This window comes from Sus scrofa, chromosome 2 (genome assembly GCF_054392235.1).
Source record: "Sus scrofa isolate SSC_HxYL_T2T_F1_AM1 chromosome 2, Sscrofa_HxYL_maternal_Yorkshire_Landrace_v2.0, whole genome shotgun sequence".
NCBI lineage: Eukaryota > Metazoa > Chordata > Mammalia > Artiodactyla > Suidae > Sus > Sus scrofa.
This window is the reverse complement of record NC_139384.1, coordinates 153,724,866-153,739,413: the sequence shown is the minus strand read 5'-3', so window position 1 is coordinate 153,739,413 and position 14,548 is coordinate 153,724,866. Positions and strand designations below refer to the sequence as shown.

The 14,548-nt window shown below is 60.0% G+C and overlaps 2 protein-coding genes across 12 annotated transcripts; one reads left to right on the top strand and one right to left on the bottom strand.

Annotated features, from left to right (window-relative positions):
* Positions 1 to 76: 76 nt before the first annotated feature.
* Positions 77 to 12,117, top strand: FCHSD1 (FCH and double SH3 domains 1). 9 transcript variants are annotated; one of them, XR_014838924.1, is made up of 20 exons: positions 77 to 145; positions 378 to 475; positions 1,070 to 1,115; positions 1,493 to 1,560; positions 1,887 to 2,022; positions 2,109 to 2,245; positions 2,339 to 2,402; positions 3,470 to 3,598; positions 3,951 to 4,073; positions 4,230 to 4,325; positions 4,717 to 4,842; positions 5,242 to 5,346; positions 5,514 to 5,675; positions 6,550 to 6,678; positions 6,759 to 6,838; positions 7,004 to 7,121; positions 7,202 to 7,422; positions 8,433 to 8,520; positions 9,591 to 9,646; positions 9,777 to 12,117. XR_014838924.1 is itself a non-coding variant. In XM_005661768.4 (20 exons), exons 1-20 carry the CDS (start codon positions 125 to 127, stop codon positions 9,840 to 9,842), a joined length of 2,073 nt encoding a protein of 690 aa, XP_005661825.2. In that variant the 5' UTR covers positions 77 to 124; the 3' UTR covers positions 9,843 to 12,117. The 9 variants fall into 9 exon arrangements, 3 of the variants coding, with proteins under 3 accessions (XP_005661825.2, XP_005661824.2, XP_020940596.2); XR_014838928.1 differs by having other exon boundaries at positions 5,470 to 5,675; positions 6,755 to 6,838; XR_014838923.1 differs by having other exon boundaries at positions 1,866 to 2,022.
* On the bottom strand, positions 10,289 to 13,968 carry RELL2 (RELT like 2). Of its 3 annotated transcripts, none has more exons than XM_003124038.5 (8): positions 13,641 to 13,968; positions 12,986 to 13,225; positions 12,555 to 12,620; positions 12,398 to 12,464; positions 11,763 to 11,948; positions 11,119 to 11,500; positions 10,946 to 10,979; positions 10,289 to 10,696 (listed from the first exon to the last, which is right to left on the bottom strand). In XM_003124038.5, exons 2-7 carry the CDS (start codon positions 13,167 to 13,169, stop codon positions 10,947 to 10,949), a joined length of 918 nt encoding a protein of 305 aa, XP_003124086.1. In that variant the 5' UTR covers positions 13,170 to 13,225; positions 13,641 to 13,968; the 3' UTR covers positions 10,289 to 10,696; position 10,946. The 3 variants fall into 3 exon arrangements, with proteins under 3 accessions (XP_003124086.1, XP_005661828.1, XP_005661827.1); XM_005661771.4 differs by having other exon boundaries at positions 13,650 to 13,968; XM_005661770.4 differs by having other exon boundaries at positions 13,657 to 13,968.
* Positions 13,969 to 14,548: the final 580 nt, after the last annotated feature.

The window sequence follows — 14,548 nt, the reverse complement described above, 5'->3', positions numbered from 1 at the left end:
CGAGAAGCCGGATCAGACGGGGGCGGGACGAGGGCGGGGCCGCGCCGGGCCCGGGGCGGGGCTTATATGTAGGCGGGGCTTCCTCGAGTTCCGGAGTCGAGTCGCTGCCTGGGCCGGAGCGGAGATGCAGCCGCCGCCCCGAAAAGTAAGCTTGGCCTGGCAACGGGGACTCCTGGCAGGCTGGGGGAATGGTGGGGACCAAGGGGGCACTAGGCCCGCGGTGGGGGACGAGGCGTGGGAAGGGGTCAGGGGCCAGTCCCGAAGTAACCGAGGAAAGAGCCCAGCTCCTCCCTGGCCCCGCCCCCTCACCGCTCCCCGCGCGCGGTGTTTTTCAGGTCTCCGCGCCTGGGGTCTTCATCCTCTTTTTACTCCCACAGGTGAAGCCCGCCCAGGAGGTGAAGCTTCGCTTCCTGGAGCAGCTGAGCATCCTGCAGACCCGGCAGCAGAGGGAGGCGGATCTGCTGGAGGACATCAGGTAGCCCCAACCCCCTCTCCACACCCCGACTTTATCTGTCTTAAGCTCCGCCTCTTCAACGCACCACAGCTATCCGGGCGGGCTGGGGTGAAAAGCTCTCCAACCTGCCCATTTACGGCCTTCACCCTAGGCCCGCCTCTCCAGATTCTGGATAGGAATCATCCTTCCAGGTCCACCCCAACACACATAAACGCACGGGGGACCCACCCTCAAGCCCCTTGACGCCACACTCCTCTTCCCAGCCCCCCAAATCAAGCTTAGGGCAGAATCCCTCCTCCCTCTTCCAGACCTGTTGGAAGGCTGGCGGACACTGTTCCCAGGCCCCTGCCAGGCCTTACCTCCAAGCCCACGGATGGTTCCCCGCGGGTGGGGAGGATCCAGCGAGGCTCTGAGCAGTGAGGTGAGGTTGTCCTGGCTGCGGCTGCCCGAGGTGAACTCAAGGACTTTCTCTCTTCCGTCTCAGGCCCTCCTGGTGTGGTCACACTCCAGGCCTGGCTCCCCTCTCCCGACTGCCCAGGCCGAGGAGAGGCTCCAGGGTGGGAGATAAGGACTGAAACAGTAACACCACCCCCCTCCCTCTGCTAATCTCCACAGATCCTACAGCAAGCAGAGGGCAGCCATTGAACGGGAGTATGGGCAGGTATGGGACTCCTTTCTCTGGACCTTCCTCCCCTGGGTTCTAGCCTCCCCCGCACCACCTGCATCTCCACACATACCCCTCTTCTGGTCAAAAGCTAACGCCTAGGGTCAGGAAGATGGGTGTCAAATTCCTATTGTGCTACTTCTCAGCTGTGTGACCTTGGACAAGTGACTTAACCTTTCTTGGCCTCAATTTCTTTCTCTGTAAAATGGGAATAATCCTAATCGTACCTTCATGCAGGGTTGCTGTAAGGATGGAGTAAGTTAATGCGTGAAAAGCCCTTAGCACAGTGAGTGGCATTGTGTTCTGATCCTGTATTCTCCCTGTTGGGGAGAGTCTTTGAAAGGGAACTGGGTCTGTCCTGACTTGCCCACCAGGCACTCCAGAAACTGGCTGGGCCATACCTCAAGAGGGAAGGACACCGGAGTGGGGAGATGGACAGCAGGTGGGTCCCATGGTGTGGTCGTGGGCGGGGAGGCCAGGGGGCCAAGACCGGGTGAGGAGCTCAACCCCAGGAACCTATGGGGAGGGCACAGAAGCTGCAGGTAGAGCTGACACAGCAGCGGGAGAGCAGCTGACCGAGCAAGGACAGTGTAGGTGGGGGTGGAGGGCAGGAGGGATCCTGTGGCTGAGCTAATGGGCGGATCGATTGATGGGCTCGCAGACGAGGGGGAGGGGCAAGCAGTCTCTCTCCCATGATGGGGGGGGGGTGTCTCGTGAAGCTTTGGAGTGCTCCCCTCCTCAACACAGACCTTCTCTGGGGAGAGGCAGGATGGTGTTTGGTGCCTGGCGCTGCCTGCTGGATGCCACCATGGCTGGGGGCCAAGCCCGGCTCCAGGCGTCTGACCGATACCGGGACCTGGCCGGGGGCACAGGGCGGAGTGCCAAGGAGCAGGTGCTTAGGAAGGTATGGCTCAGTGGATGGGGTGAAGGAAGAGTTCCGTCAGGCCTGGGGGTGATCTGGATCAGGACTTCGTGTGTCCACGCCCCTAGGGAGCCGAGAACCTCCAGAGGGCACAGGCCGAGGTGCTAGAGTCTGTGCGGGAGCTGAGCCGAAGTCGGAAGCTGTACGGGCAGCGGGAACGTGTGTGGGCCTTGGCACAGGAGAAGGCGGCTGATGTCCAGGCCAGGTGAGTCACAGGGAGTTAGGAAGCCTCGGGGGTGTGTGTGGGGGGGGGAACCACCGCTGGGCCTGACCTCCACCCTCTTCCTTGCCTGCGCAGGCTGAACCGAAGTGACCACGGCCTCTTTCACACTCGGACCAGTCTCCTGAAACTCAGCACCAAGGTTCAGAGGATGTGGGCATGAGTAGGGGCAGGGAGGAGGTGGGCACTTAGTCTAGTGGTTTGGAACCCAGGGGCGTAATTCTAAGAGACTGGGATGAATCCCAGCTTCCCTGCTTCTTTACTGCATGACCTTGGTAAACTTGACCTCTCTGAGGTTCATTGTTTTCATCTACAAAATGGAAATAGTCCCTTTCTTTTTCATTCCTTCAGTATGCATGTATTGAGAACATCTAGGTACTAGGCTTTGTTTGAAACACTGAGGATACAGTGGGGGACACTACCGACACAGTCCCTGCCCTCACAGCCTGGTTAGGGGTGACAGACAGATAGTAGGTAAACAAAGAATCCGGTGAAATGAAGAGAAAAGAAGGTGCCATGTTAAGAGGTAACAGAGGAGTGCGCAGGTTAGAGGGACAGCCTCTCTGAACAGGTGGCCTGAGTGTCAAGAAGGAGCGAGCCGTGCGCAAATGTAGAGGAGGAGCATTTCAGGGCAGCCAGTGGTGTGTGCAAAGGCACTGAGGTGGGAGTAGCTTTGTAGGCTCGAGGAACTGAGAGGAGGCCAGCGTGGCTGCAGCGCTGTGAGCACAGGGACGAGCAAGAGTCAGAGGAGGTGCTGGGGCCAGCTCACGTTGGAGCAGCTGGGATTTTATTCTAAATGTATGCAGTTGCTGCTGGAGGATTTTGAGCAGGAGTTGTGAGTATGTAAAATTTTTAGGATAGGAGTTCCTGTGGTGGCGCAACGGAAACAAATCTGACTAGGAACCATGAGGTTGCGGGTTCCATCCCTGGCCTTGCTCAGTGGGTTGAGGATCCGGCCTTGTCATGAGCTGTGGTGTAGGTCGCAGATGCAGCTCGGATCTGGCGTGGCTATGGCTCCGATTAGACCCCTAGCCTGGGAACCTCCATATGCCTCTATGTGCGGCCCTAAAAACACAAAAGACAAAAAAAAATGTTTAGGATAGTGCCAGGCATCTCAGTATGTGTGCGACTCCATTCTGCATCTGGGTTGGCCTTGGAAAGAGCCCGGGTGTCCAGGGCTCCCAGCTGACTCCTCTGCTCCCCTCCTAGCTGTCAGCCCAGTCGGCCCAGTACTCCCAGCAGCTGAGAGCGGCCCGCAATGAGTACCTGCTCAACTTGGTGGCCACCAATGCCCATCTTGACCACTACTACCAGGAGGAACTGCCGGCCCTGCTCAAGGCCAGTCTCAGCCCCGAGTCCCCGGCCTCCCCCCGTCATCAGGCTGCTTAGAGGGGGCGGGAGAGACATGCCTGGGTCTGCTGCTTCTACCGGCCACACGGCCTTGCGCAGAACACTTAACCCGTCTGAACCCCAGGCTCTTCACCCGGATGCCCAGACTAATGGGGCTCCAGGGAGAGAATGAATGTGAAGATGCCTTTAAACTGTTGTCAGCGCCTATTGTTAGAAGCAATGATAATGTGTCCTGCTCCTTCCCTGCTTCCCAAACCTCATGCCCATCACGCACCTAAAGCTGGACGGAGAGCCTGCTTGGGCGAGGGGGGGCGTGTCAGCATCTTGGGCTTCTCTCCAGGCCCTGGTCAGCGAGCTGTTGGAACACTTGAGGGACCCCCTGACCTCCCTGAGCCGCACTGAGCTGGAAGCTGCTGAGATGGCCCTGGAGCATGCCCGCCGTGGGGGCCAGGCGACCTCCCAGGTGAGGGCTGTGCCCTGCCGGAGCCCTCAGAGATGCCCTCCCTCCCAGTCCAGCCCGCCCCCCCACCCCTTTTCTTCTCACCGTGTCCTCTTTCTTCCAAGAAGGCTTGGCGAAGGAGCCAGTGCGTGGCTGACTTTGATTTTTTCCAATCCCCAGGTGAGCTGGGAGCAGGACCTGGAGCTCTTTCTTCAGGAGCCTGGAGTATTTTCCCCCAGCCCACCTCAGCAGTTCCAGCCAGCAGGCAGTGATCAGGTGAGACTCCCTGCTCGGTGGAAGCAGGCCACCCATGAAGGAGACTGCGTGGGCCCCCACCGCCCACCCCCGCCCCGATCCTAGCCATGGAATCAACTCAGAGACTATTAAACCAGGGACAGAGGGTTTCAGAACCGCGGCTCGCCTCCCTCCCACCAGGACACAAATGAACAGACTTCCTGCCACCCTCTGGTCCCTTCGCTGCACCGTCTTCCTTCTCTCTCTGTCCCTCCACCTGGATCCCATTTCTGGGACTGTGTGTCCACACCAGCACACAGACATAGGGTGTGGCCCCACCTCTTCGGCCCTGAAAAGAAAAGGAGGGAACGGGAGGAGGGGAGTAGAGTAGGAGCAGCCTCAGGTGGTCCTCACGGCTCCCCCATTTGTTCAGGTGTGTGTCCTGGAGCTGGAAGGGGGCGCAGGAGGCGAGGCTGGGGAGAGCGGCCTGGAGAAAGAGGTTCAGCGCTGGACCAGCCGAGCTGCCCGAGACTACAAGATCCAGAACCACGGGCGTCGGGTGAGGAGGGTGTCGCGGGTGGCCAAGAAGAGCTGAGAGGTGGGGATCCCGGAGTCACTGGGGGTGTCATGGGGCTGCAGGCAGGCGGGAAGGAAAAGGCAATTGAAGCCGACCGTGTGGCACAGTAATTAAGAGCACAGCCTTTGGAGCTAGACCCGCCTGGGCTCAGATCGTGCTCTGGTGCTTAGCTTTCTAATTATGTAACCCTGAGTAAGGGAGTGACTTAAGCTCTCTGGACCTCAGTTTTCTCATCATCAAAGTGGGGCTAATAATAGCACCCACGTCTGGGGACAGATTTAATGACATAATACGTGTGAAGCAACTCGCCAACAACCAGGTCCTTAGTAAGTTGTGCCCCACAGCACTTACGCCCACCCCGTCCTCTGCCTCCCCACCCAGGTGCTGCAGCGGCTGGAGCAGAGGCGGCAGCAGGCTCCTGAGCGGGAGGCCCCAGGCATCGAACAGCGGCTGCAGGAAGTACGGGAGAGCATCCGCCGGGCACAGGTGAGACACAGCCTGGGGGTGAGGGCCACGGAGACCCCCCGTCCCCAGGTAGCACCCTCGGGGGAGAGGAGAGGCAGGAGGGAGCTGCACGTCTCTGGGGAGGTTCCATTTACCTTCCCAAAGGCAAGCCCAGCCAGAGCCCCGACGGATGCTCTGCCCTCGGTCAGGTGAGCCAGGTGAAGGGCGCTGCCCGCCTGGCCCTGCTGCAGGGCGCTGGCCTGGATGTGCAGCACTGGCTGAAGCCAGCCATGACCCGGGCCCAGGATGAGGTGGAGCAGGAGCGACGACTCAGCGAGGCCCGGCTGTCCCAGAGGGACCTCTCTCCCACGGTGAGCTCTGTATGACCCAGGAGGGTCACCCCCCAGTGGAAAGCGGACCTTAGAGAATGGGCATCACAGTGGTTCCTGACTCCTGGGTCGTGGCGAGGCGTCAATGAGATCAGTAAGAGTAACTCTTGGCGTGGTTTGTCACAGAGCGCGCTCTCCATGAGTGTCGCTGTGAGTAGGGGATGGTGCTTATACACTAAGGTGCTGACAACAGACTGTGGGCAGCGCAAGTGCCAGCTGATCCACTTAGCAGCTGTGCCATCCGAGAGGTGACTTAACCTTCCGAGCTTCAGTTTCCTCATAAGTAAAATGAGGTTAACAGTTACACAAATTAACACGGGGTTATTAATTTTTTTTTTTTTTTGGTCTTTTTAGGGCCACACCCGCAGCATATGGAGGTTCCCAGGCTAGGGGTCCAATCAGAGCTGTAGCTTCCAGTCTACACCACAGCCACAGCAACGTGGGATCCAAATCATATCTGTGACCTATGCCACAGCTCATGGCAATGCCGGGTCCTTAACCCACTGAGCGAGGCCAGGGATCAAACCCACGTCCTCATGGATGCTTGTCAGGTTCGACAACCGCTGAGCCACGACGGGAACTCCATCATGGGGTTACACAGAAGCTTAAACGAGACACTGGACATAAGATACGTAGCTTTGTGCCTGGCAGGCAGGAAGCGCTCAGTACCGTAATTCTGCGATTCCTAGTAGAGTTTTCCCGCTCTGCGGCGCTGCTGCCTGTGATCCGTGGTGAACGGATGAGGGGTCCTGCCTTGGAGGAGGAGCCGCAGTGTTAGGGTGGGATGGAGGAGTGGGGGACACCGCGGGTGCTCGCGTCCGGGCCTCGCGGTGATGTGTGTTCTCCACCCCTCCAGACAGAGGATGCGGAGCTCTCTGACTTTGAGGAGTGCGAGGAGACTGGGGAGCTCTTCGCGGAGCCTGCCCCCCCAGCCCTGGCCACCAGGCCCCTCCCCTGCCCTGCACATGTGGTGTTCGGCTATCAGGTGTGAAGGGGGTGGGGAGCCCAGACAGGCAGCGAGGGGGGACAGCCAGCCCTGACTCCTTGCTCGTGGCGCCCAGGCAGGACGTGAGGATGAGCTGACCATCACGGAGGGCGAGTGGCTGGAGGTCGTAGAGGAGGGAGATGCCGACGAGTGGGTCAAGGTGCGTAGGGCCCCTGGGCTCTGACCCGGGCAGGGGGCGGGGGGAGGGACTTCTCTGTGGCCCCGAAAGACCCAGCCAGGCAAAGCTAGAGGCCTGAGGGCAGCAGGGCCACCCCGTGGACTGCAGAGGCGAGCCTGCTTTCTGTTCATGTTGCTGGCCGAGCAGGCTCGGAACCAGCACGGTGAGGTGGGCTTTGTCCCGGAGCGGTACCTCAACTTCCCGGACCTCTCCTTCCCTGAGAGCGGCCGCGACAGCGACGATCCCCTGGGGGCAGAGCCCACAGGTAAGAAAGGGCAATTCTGGGTCTGGAGAAAGGTTACCGAATGGTTGTGGCCCCTCACCGTCTCCCCTGGGCTTCTGCAGCGTTCCTGGCTCGTGCCTTGTACAGCTACACGGGACAGAGCGCAGAGGAGCTGGGCTTCCCCGAGGGGGCTCTCATCCGCCTGCTGCCCCGCGCCCAGGATGGAGTGGATGACGGCTTCTGGAGGGGAGAATTTGGGGGCCATGTGGGGGTCTTCCCCTCTCTGCTGGTGGAGGAGCTGCTTGGCCCCCCAGGGCCATCCGAACTCTCGGACCCTGAACAGGTGAGGCTTCCTTCTCCCTGGGTCCCCAGGCACCGCGGGCTTGTCCCTCCCCCCCGCCCGGTGAGGCCCCGAATTCATCCGAATGACACCTCCCCTCCCCTCCCGTGTGGTTCGTGCTGTCCTCCGAGGCACAGAGAAATGGGAAACCATGGCGGTCTTCCTAAGAGTTTGGCTGTCCCGCTTTAGAGCTGGATCCGAGATCAGATGCCTGTTCCTTTATCCGGGCAGCAGTTAGACCTCTCGGAGCTTGTTCCTTCACAGGCATAGAAAAAGGGGATAATAATAGTTCTTTTCAGGAGACTCTCCATCGTGATCAGAGGTCATGAAGCTTAAGGGCTTAGCACAATGGCCCGCTGGAGAGGCTTTGATACATAGTTTCTATTTTTTTTTTTTTTTTTTTTTTTGCTTTTTGGGCTGCTCCTGTGACATATGGAGGTTCCCATGCTAGGGGTCTCATTGGAGCTACAGCTGCCGGCCACAGCCACCGCAATGCCAGATCCAAGCAGCATCTGTGACCTACGCCACAGCTCACAGCAATGCCAAACCCTTAACCCACTGAGCGAGGCCAGGGATTGAACCCGCAACCTCATGGTTCTTAGTCGGATTTGTTTCCGCTGTGCCACAACGGGAACTACCCATTTTTATAAGGAGAAAAGCACCAGATAGGAGGTAGGAGTTCTAGCCAGGATGCGGTCACTAACTGGCTCTGTGATTTTTGGATCAATGGCTTAACCCGAGTCTCACCTCTGACATCAGAGTTGTCAGCTCTCTACCTCATGGGGTAGCTGTGAGGAATGAATGAATTCGTGCAAGTGGAGCACTAGCAAAGTGCCCAGGACATACTAAAGATCAATACATACTGGTATCACCTACAACCCGCACCCAGATGCAAGCATCTGGCTGCTGTCTGGACTGGGGAGCGGTGGGACAGGAACCGAAGGTGGGCTGGGCGGAAGGCCGGCGAAACCTCGCCACACGCCGGGAGTCACTCTGCGCCCTCTCATCCCCAGGTGCCGCCGTCCCCTTCCCCGCCCAGCTTCTCCCCTCCTGCACCCACCTCTGCCGTGGATGGGTCCCCTGCACCTGTCTTGCCGGGGGGTGAGTAGAAAGAATCGGGGGTGCCTGGAGGGTAAGGTTCAGGAAGGAGGACGTCTGGGATCCCCAGCTCGTACCCGGCCCCTCTGCCTGCCCTGAGCGGCCTCCTCCACCGGGCTCCCTGAAGCAGGATGCAACACGATGGTGGGAGAGCTCTGGCTTTGGAGCTGGGCCCACCATGGAGACTTTGTTCTGTGACTTCCTAGTGTGTGATTTAAACTGTCTGGGCCTTTACAGCGCGAGGAGAAAGGGTCCCTCCCTCACTGAGTTGTGAGGGTTAAAAGGATAGTGGCCAGTTTCTCCCACAGTGTTTTCCCAAATACCCATCCTCTGCCTGAGCGTTCTTTTTTTCTTTTTTCTTTTTTTGTCTTTTTGCCTTTTCCAGGGTTGCTCCCACAGCATATGGAGGTTCCCAGGCTAGGGGTCCACCAGCCTACACCAGAGCCACAGCAATGTGGGATCCGAGCTGCGTCGGCGACCCACACCACAGCTCACGGCAATGCCGGATCCTTAACCCACTGAGCAAGGCCAGGGATCGAACCCGCAACCTCATGGTTCCTAGTCGGATTCATTAACCACTGCGCCACGACAGGAACTCCCTTGAGTGCTCGTAAAGCGGGCTGATGCCTGGTTTGCATCATCATTTTCCTTGTCCCTCTGTTGTAAAACCTTCTGGTACGCTCACTTTCTTCATGGCACCTCCCTTCCTGAGCCTGGGAGCCCCTGTGAGCATTTTCTGCATCTCCTTCTGCAGCATTCGTTGTTCACTTTGAATGATTTAGCACGCTGTCATTCATTGTGTTTGCTGGGGTTTCCTGATTTGGGTCCTGACAGCCAGTAGGGGTATGGGGGTGCTGTGGATCCCACCTCCCCTCCTCTGGTATCCTGAGCAAGGCCGATTATACAGCAGGTGCCTCATAAGTATTGAGGTTGGATGCATGGATGGACTTTATAGCCCAGGTTAGTGACCTTTGGTTAATTCAACAAATATGTACAGAGTGCCACTGTCGTAAGTGCTGGAGACACAGAGTGAACAAAACAAATTCAGGAGACTGACTTGTTCTTATTTCCAGACCAAGACCTGGACTGCCCTGCACCCCAGGACATGGTGGCACCTCGACTCAGGCCGGTAAGGGCCCCCCCTTGGAGGAGAGTGTTTGGAGAGGGGTCCCTCCAGCTCGCCCTGCTGGATCTGCAGGGCGCGGGAATGGAGAGGGGTGAGGGAGGCCCCGGAGCACTGACTGTGTGGTTCCCTACAGATGCGTCCACCGCCTCCCCCACCAGCTAAAGCCCCGGATCCTGGCCACCCGGGTTCCCTCACCTGAAGCCAGGGGGAATCACTGTCCCTACAGTGACGCTGGTGGCCCTATCTCCGTGCCATCAGAGACACCCTCCCCGCCGCCACCAATGATCCAGAGCGCCACAGTGGAAAGCCAGACTCTTCCCAATTTCCATTCTCACCTTCAGGGGTCGACGCGTCCCCCTCCTCCGTTTCTGAGGCTGGGACCCACTCCTTCCCCCCATCACCTTCCTGCCATCTCTAGGGCTGGACCTACCCTTTCTCTTCTGCCACCGCCCCATGCCTAGGGTGAAATACCCTGGAATCTCTGGGGCTGGAGCTCATCCCCCAAAGTCTGGAGTAGCTCTGGCTCATTCATGTCTCCGCCCTGGTTCTGGGAGTCACCCCACTCCAGATGCCTGAGCCGCTGGGTTGGGGGCTGGGATGGGGGCAGGCCTGTCACAAGGAGCTGGAGCCAGTATGCACAGCAGCTGTAATAGTCTGAGCGGATTTATTGACAGTGAATAAAGGGCAGGAAGCCCAAGCCAGGCCTGGGCCTCTTGTGCCAAGACAGCTGGGGACCTAAGGTGCTATTGCTTTAAGGGCCCACCAAAGGCAGGGGCCTGCTCCCAGCCGCCACGCTCTAGCAGATGGACTGAGGCGGTGGGGAAGGCGGGTCAGGCGACCTGTTGGCAGGCGGGGAAGGGGCGGGGGACTGAGGGCCAGGGCGGGGTACTTCTCCCAAGCCCCCCAACCTGAGACCGTGCAACTCCAGGTGGAAGGAGGGCTGGTCCCTCAGCTGGAGGGCAGTGCTGTCCAGTGGAGATGAAGGGCTTCAGGCCCCCCTCCCCTGGGCCCTGCCAGCTGGTAGTCAGTCCATCAGCGCAGAGAAGGAGGCGGCTTGGAGGAGAGGAGGGGTAACAGAGTTGCCTCCTATTCAAGCTGGGTCCCCCCTTTTCCCCAGGGGCTCCAGGGCCTTCCCTACCCCCGGAGCCCATGCCCACTCCCGACCACCAAGCCAAGGAGTATGTACCAAAGGCTCAGCCTGGAGTTTCCCCTGGGGGTACAGGGAGCCGATGAGCTTATTAGGCAGTTTAAAGTGGGAGGTACAGGATGAAATTATCTGAAATAGGGCCCAGGCAGACTCACCTCACACACCCCCTGCTCCCCGTGGTGGGGACACCTGAGAGAGAGGAGGGGTCAACAGCAGGAGAACAGGAGGTGGGTCATATCCGTGCGCCCCCCCCCCCCCGCTCCCTGAAGAGGGGTGAGAAGAGCTGAGCCCACCACAACCCACCACGGTCCTGGCCACATCTTCATACCTGGTGACTGGAGGTGTCCGGTTTGCTTGGCCGTCCATGTGCCTCTTGCTTGGCTGGCCCTGGGCTTGGGCCCCTCCCTGCAGCCCCTGGTACTGGCTCTGCAGAGGCTCCAGGATTCCCCTCAAGCGCCCGAGGGACTAGATTGCTGTCCCTGAGTCCTCCATTCTGCACCGGGGGGCTGGCCAGGACCTGGCGCTGTGGCCTCTCAGGGGGCGGGGGCAGGCTCTCAACAGCAGGCATCCCTGCCCTGGGCTGCCCTCCCCCAAGGCCCTGACCGCCCCCTGGGTCCTGCCCCCCGCTAGAGCCCCAGCTCCTGTCCGTGGGGGAGCCATCACGATGCTCGTGCAGCCCATAGCGCTTCTCAATGTGTGTCACCCGGAACCTGGGAGGGGAGGGAACACTGGGGCTTAGGACCAGCACCCAGAGGCTGCTTGGCCCTCCTTCTGATCCGGGACCCTGTGGGCCGGATGCCCCTTCCCTCTAGCCTAGGGCAGGGAGACTCCTCGGGTTGTGAGGAGCATGCATAGCCTGACTCCTGCTGTAGCTCACAGGCCGGGAAGAGCCAGAGCCCAGCTCTGGAGTCAGGTGCCTGACCATGGGGTCCCCACCTCGACCTCCCTTTCCCGAGGGCGTTCTATCCCCACCTGCCCACAGAGAACACCGTGGTCTCCCCAGGCCGGGGGCGACTCTTCCCTTCCTTGGAGCGTCCCTGACGGACAAGCGGGGGTCTCTTGTTGCGGCTGCAGTGGATGCAGGGGGCCGAGGAGCCCAGGTGCACTGTGTGATGATGGGAGGGGGCTCCGTCCTGCAGGCTGGAGGTGGCATCCACGCTGGACAGTAGGGAGGAAGGGAGCAGGGGTGACATTCCCACCTTTCTTCCTGTTCCATTTGCTCCTGTTCTTTCAGCAGGTGCTCCTTAAGCCCCCACGTGGCCAACGTCCCTCAAGCCCCAACATTCTTTTCTTGTCTTTATCTAATAAACTCAATATGAAGATGTTAGAGACCATGTGTTCTGCCTCCCAGGGCCGTTGGCTCAATAGCAGGCGCTGCTTGACCCAGAGGAGTGGCATAAGGGGGGGAACGTTAGGCTTGATGAGAGCCAGGAGAGAGAGCCACGTGGTTTGAAGGACTCAGCCTTTCTACAAAACTTCCTTCTTCCTGTATGTGAGCCAGCCTTGCTCCCCCCACACCCCAAACATGCAAAGAGACTGGGAGAGGAATGTGCTGGCGGAGAGGGTGCTCTCCAGCTACATCGTGCTGGCCCTCATTTCCAGCTCACCTGGACAGCTGCACTGTCCCTTCTCCTTCACTGTCCCCCAGCATCTCCTTTAAGGCCTCAGCATTGGCTGAGGGGAGAAGGAAAAGAGGGGGTGAGTGGAGGCAAAGGCCAGGGCAAGAGACAGTCAGGGTGGGGCACGGGGCCAGCCCACACCCACCTTCATTTTGGATGATGCAGCGAACAATCCTCTCCACTGTGTCCTCATTCATGTCATCGTCCTCAGCTGAAGGATGAAGGAGGTTGGCAGGGAAGTGACAAATGAGTCAGCTTTGGGGGTATATTACCTGGTGGCTTCTGTGGCTTGTTACTCAAGACCTACCCCTTTGCCAATGTGCCATCAGGCTGTAGGTTAGCATTTCAAGGGCCAGGGCAGAAAAGATGGAGAAATCAATGCAAGTCCAAGACTACCATCGTGGGCTGGTCCCACCCCGCGCTCTGCTTCTCTAGCCTTGCTTTTAGGGCCGTGGACTCAAGAAAACGTTACTAGGCCTCTTGAAAGTTTGGGTGGGATGTGGCCTGGGTTAAGAGGTGTGGGGAGAAGGGTGAGAGAGAAAAGGGACTGAGCCAGGGTCTAGGCTGTTCACTCACGGGGCTGCAACTGGGTGTCGTCAGGCTCCGAGCCCCTCGAGGTGCGGCAGCGGTAGCCCTTCTTCTTGAGCACGTGGCAGATCATGAAGCCTACGAGGCCCATGAGAAAGAAGACCAGCACAAGCAGGAAGAGCATGTACAGCCCATGTTGGGGCGGCTCCAGGTCAGGCTGTGGTTCCGACATGAGGCCCTGGGGGGCGAGCGCGGGCCAGGGCGCCTCCTGGGGCTAGGGGGCTGCAGCTAGGGGTTGGGGGGAGGGATAGGAATGCCATCTTCAGGATCCGTGACAGCCAAGCTTCTGCGGTCTGGCCCCACCCTCTGCCCAACCAGGGAGCTGTCCGGGCCAGGGGTGCTGGTCCAGGCCAGGGAGGGGTGCCAGATGGAGGCTGCGCAAACCCTCTTCCACTATCCTGGTCCCGCTTTCCCGACGCCCAGAGCGTTCCCCTTTCCATCTTGTCCTGCGCTTCCGTCCCTCCCAAGGACACTGCAGAGCGAGATGGGACGGAATTCTCAGGCGGCCGGCGCAGGGATCCCTGCCTGAGTCAGCGTCCACACCTCTGCGCCGGCCTGAGCCAGGCCTCCGCAGCTCACTCCCCTGACTGTACTATCGCACACACACCCCCTCCCGCCTTTCGGTTCTCCCCATCCTGACCACCTGGCCCACCCGGTACCGGTGATTTGGTTCTGGCTCCGGCTCCGGCTCGGGTTCCGGCTCCAGGGGCGTCCTAGTCCGGCTCGGGGCCCCCGACGCCCTCCCGGCGCTCATCCCTTGCTTCCTTCCCCTCCCCCCTTCGCCGCTTCAAGGGCTCCGGGCTGCGGCTGCAGATACCGGTGCCGCGGCAGGCGGGGGGAGGGAAGGATGGAGAGGGATGCGGGCTGGTCGGGACCGGCGACAGGCTCCGGACTATACCAGCGCTGGGAAGGGAATGAGATGGGGGGCGCCGCCGCAGCAGCCTTGGGTTCCCAAGCCTTCGACCGTCGCCGGCCCGGGACCAGGGGGCGGAGCACAGGTGTGCGGGGCGGAGAGCGAGAGCCTTGCGCGCTTGTGAGCGCAAGTGTGGTGCGCGCGTGACTGCGCTGCCCCCCTCCTCCTCCGGGGGGGTGTGCGGCGCCGAGTCTGGGTCCGGGTGAAGAGGACAGTCAGTCAAGCGAGGGTGCTCTCCACTGGTCAACCGGGCACGCCTGGCTTGGCTCCTGCCCTCGGATGCCCCGGCCGGCTTGGGTAGCCAAGAATCTTCCCAGCGGGCCGCGGGAAGCTGGCTTTCTGCATGGGAGAGGGACAGCACGGCCGGTTATCAGGAGCCTCCTAGAGAGGTGACACGGCTTGCACCCGGTTTGGGACAGGTGGCTGGACAGAATGGTTCGGCTTCCCGAGGATTTGACCCCCGCCCGGAAGAAAATGGCCTTCGCATCCTAGGACCAATGCGCGGTCCTCCGGCCAAGTCCAGACACTCAACACCCCATAACCTAGAACCGCCAAGCAGAGAGGGCGGAACTCCGCAGGGGGCGTGGCCTGGGCGTGGCCTACGGGAGGCGGGCTTGGGCCTCCGGGTTCCGCAGAGA

Coding starts and splice junctions, on each gene's coding strand:
- RELL2 (XM_003124038.5), bottom strand. CDS start 13,169: ATGTCGGAACCACAGCCTGACCTGGAGCCGCCCCAACATGGGCTGTAC. Junction 12,465..12,554: donor CTGCATCATCCAAAATGAAG/GTGGGTGTGGGC, acceptor TTCTCCCCTCAG/CCAATGCTGAGGCCTTAAAG. Junction 11,501..11,762: donor ACGGTGTTCTCTGTGGGCAG/GTGGGGATAGAA, acceptor CTCCCCTCCCAG/GTTCCGGGTGACACACATTG.
- FCHSD1 (XM_005661767.4), top strand. CDS start 125: ATGCAGCCGCCGCCCCGAAAA. Junction 4,843..5,241: donor TCCAGAACCACGGGCGTCGG/GTGAGGAGGGTG, acceptor CTCCCCACCCAG/GTGCTGCAGCGGCTGGAGCA. Junction 5,347..5,513: donor AGAGCATCCGCCGGGCACAG/GTGAGACACAGC, acceptor GCCCTCGGTCAG/GTGAGCCAGGTGAAGGGCGC.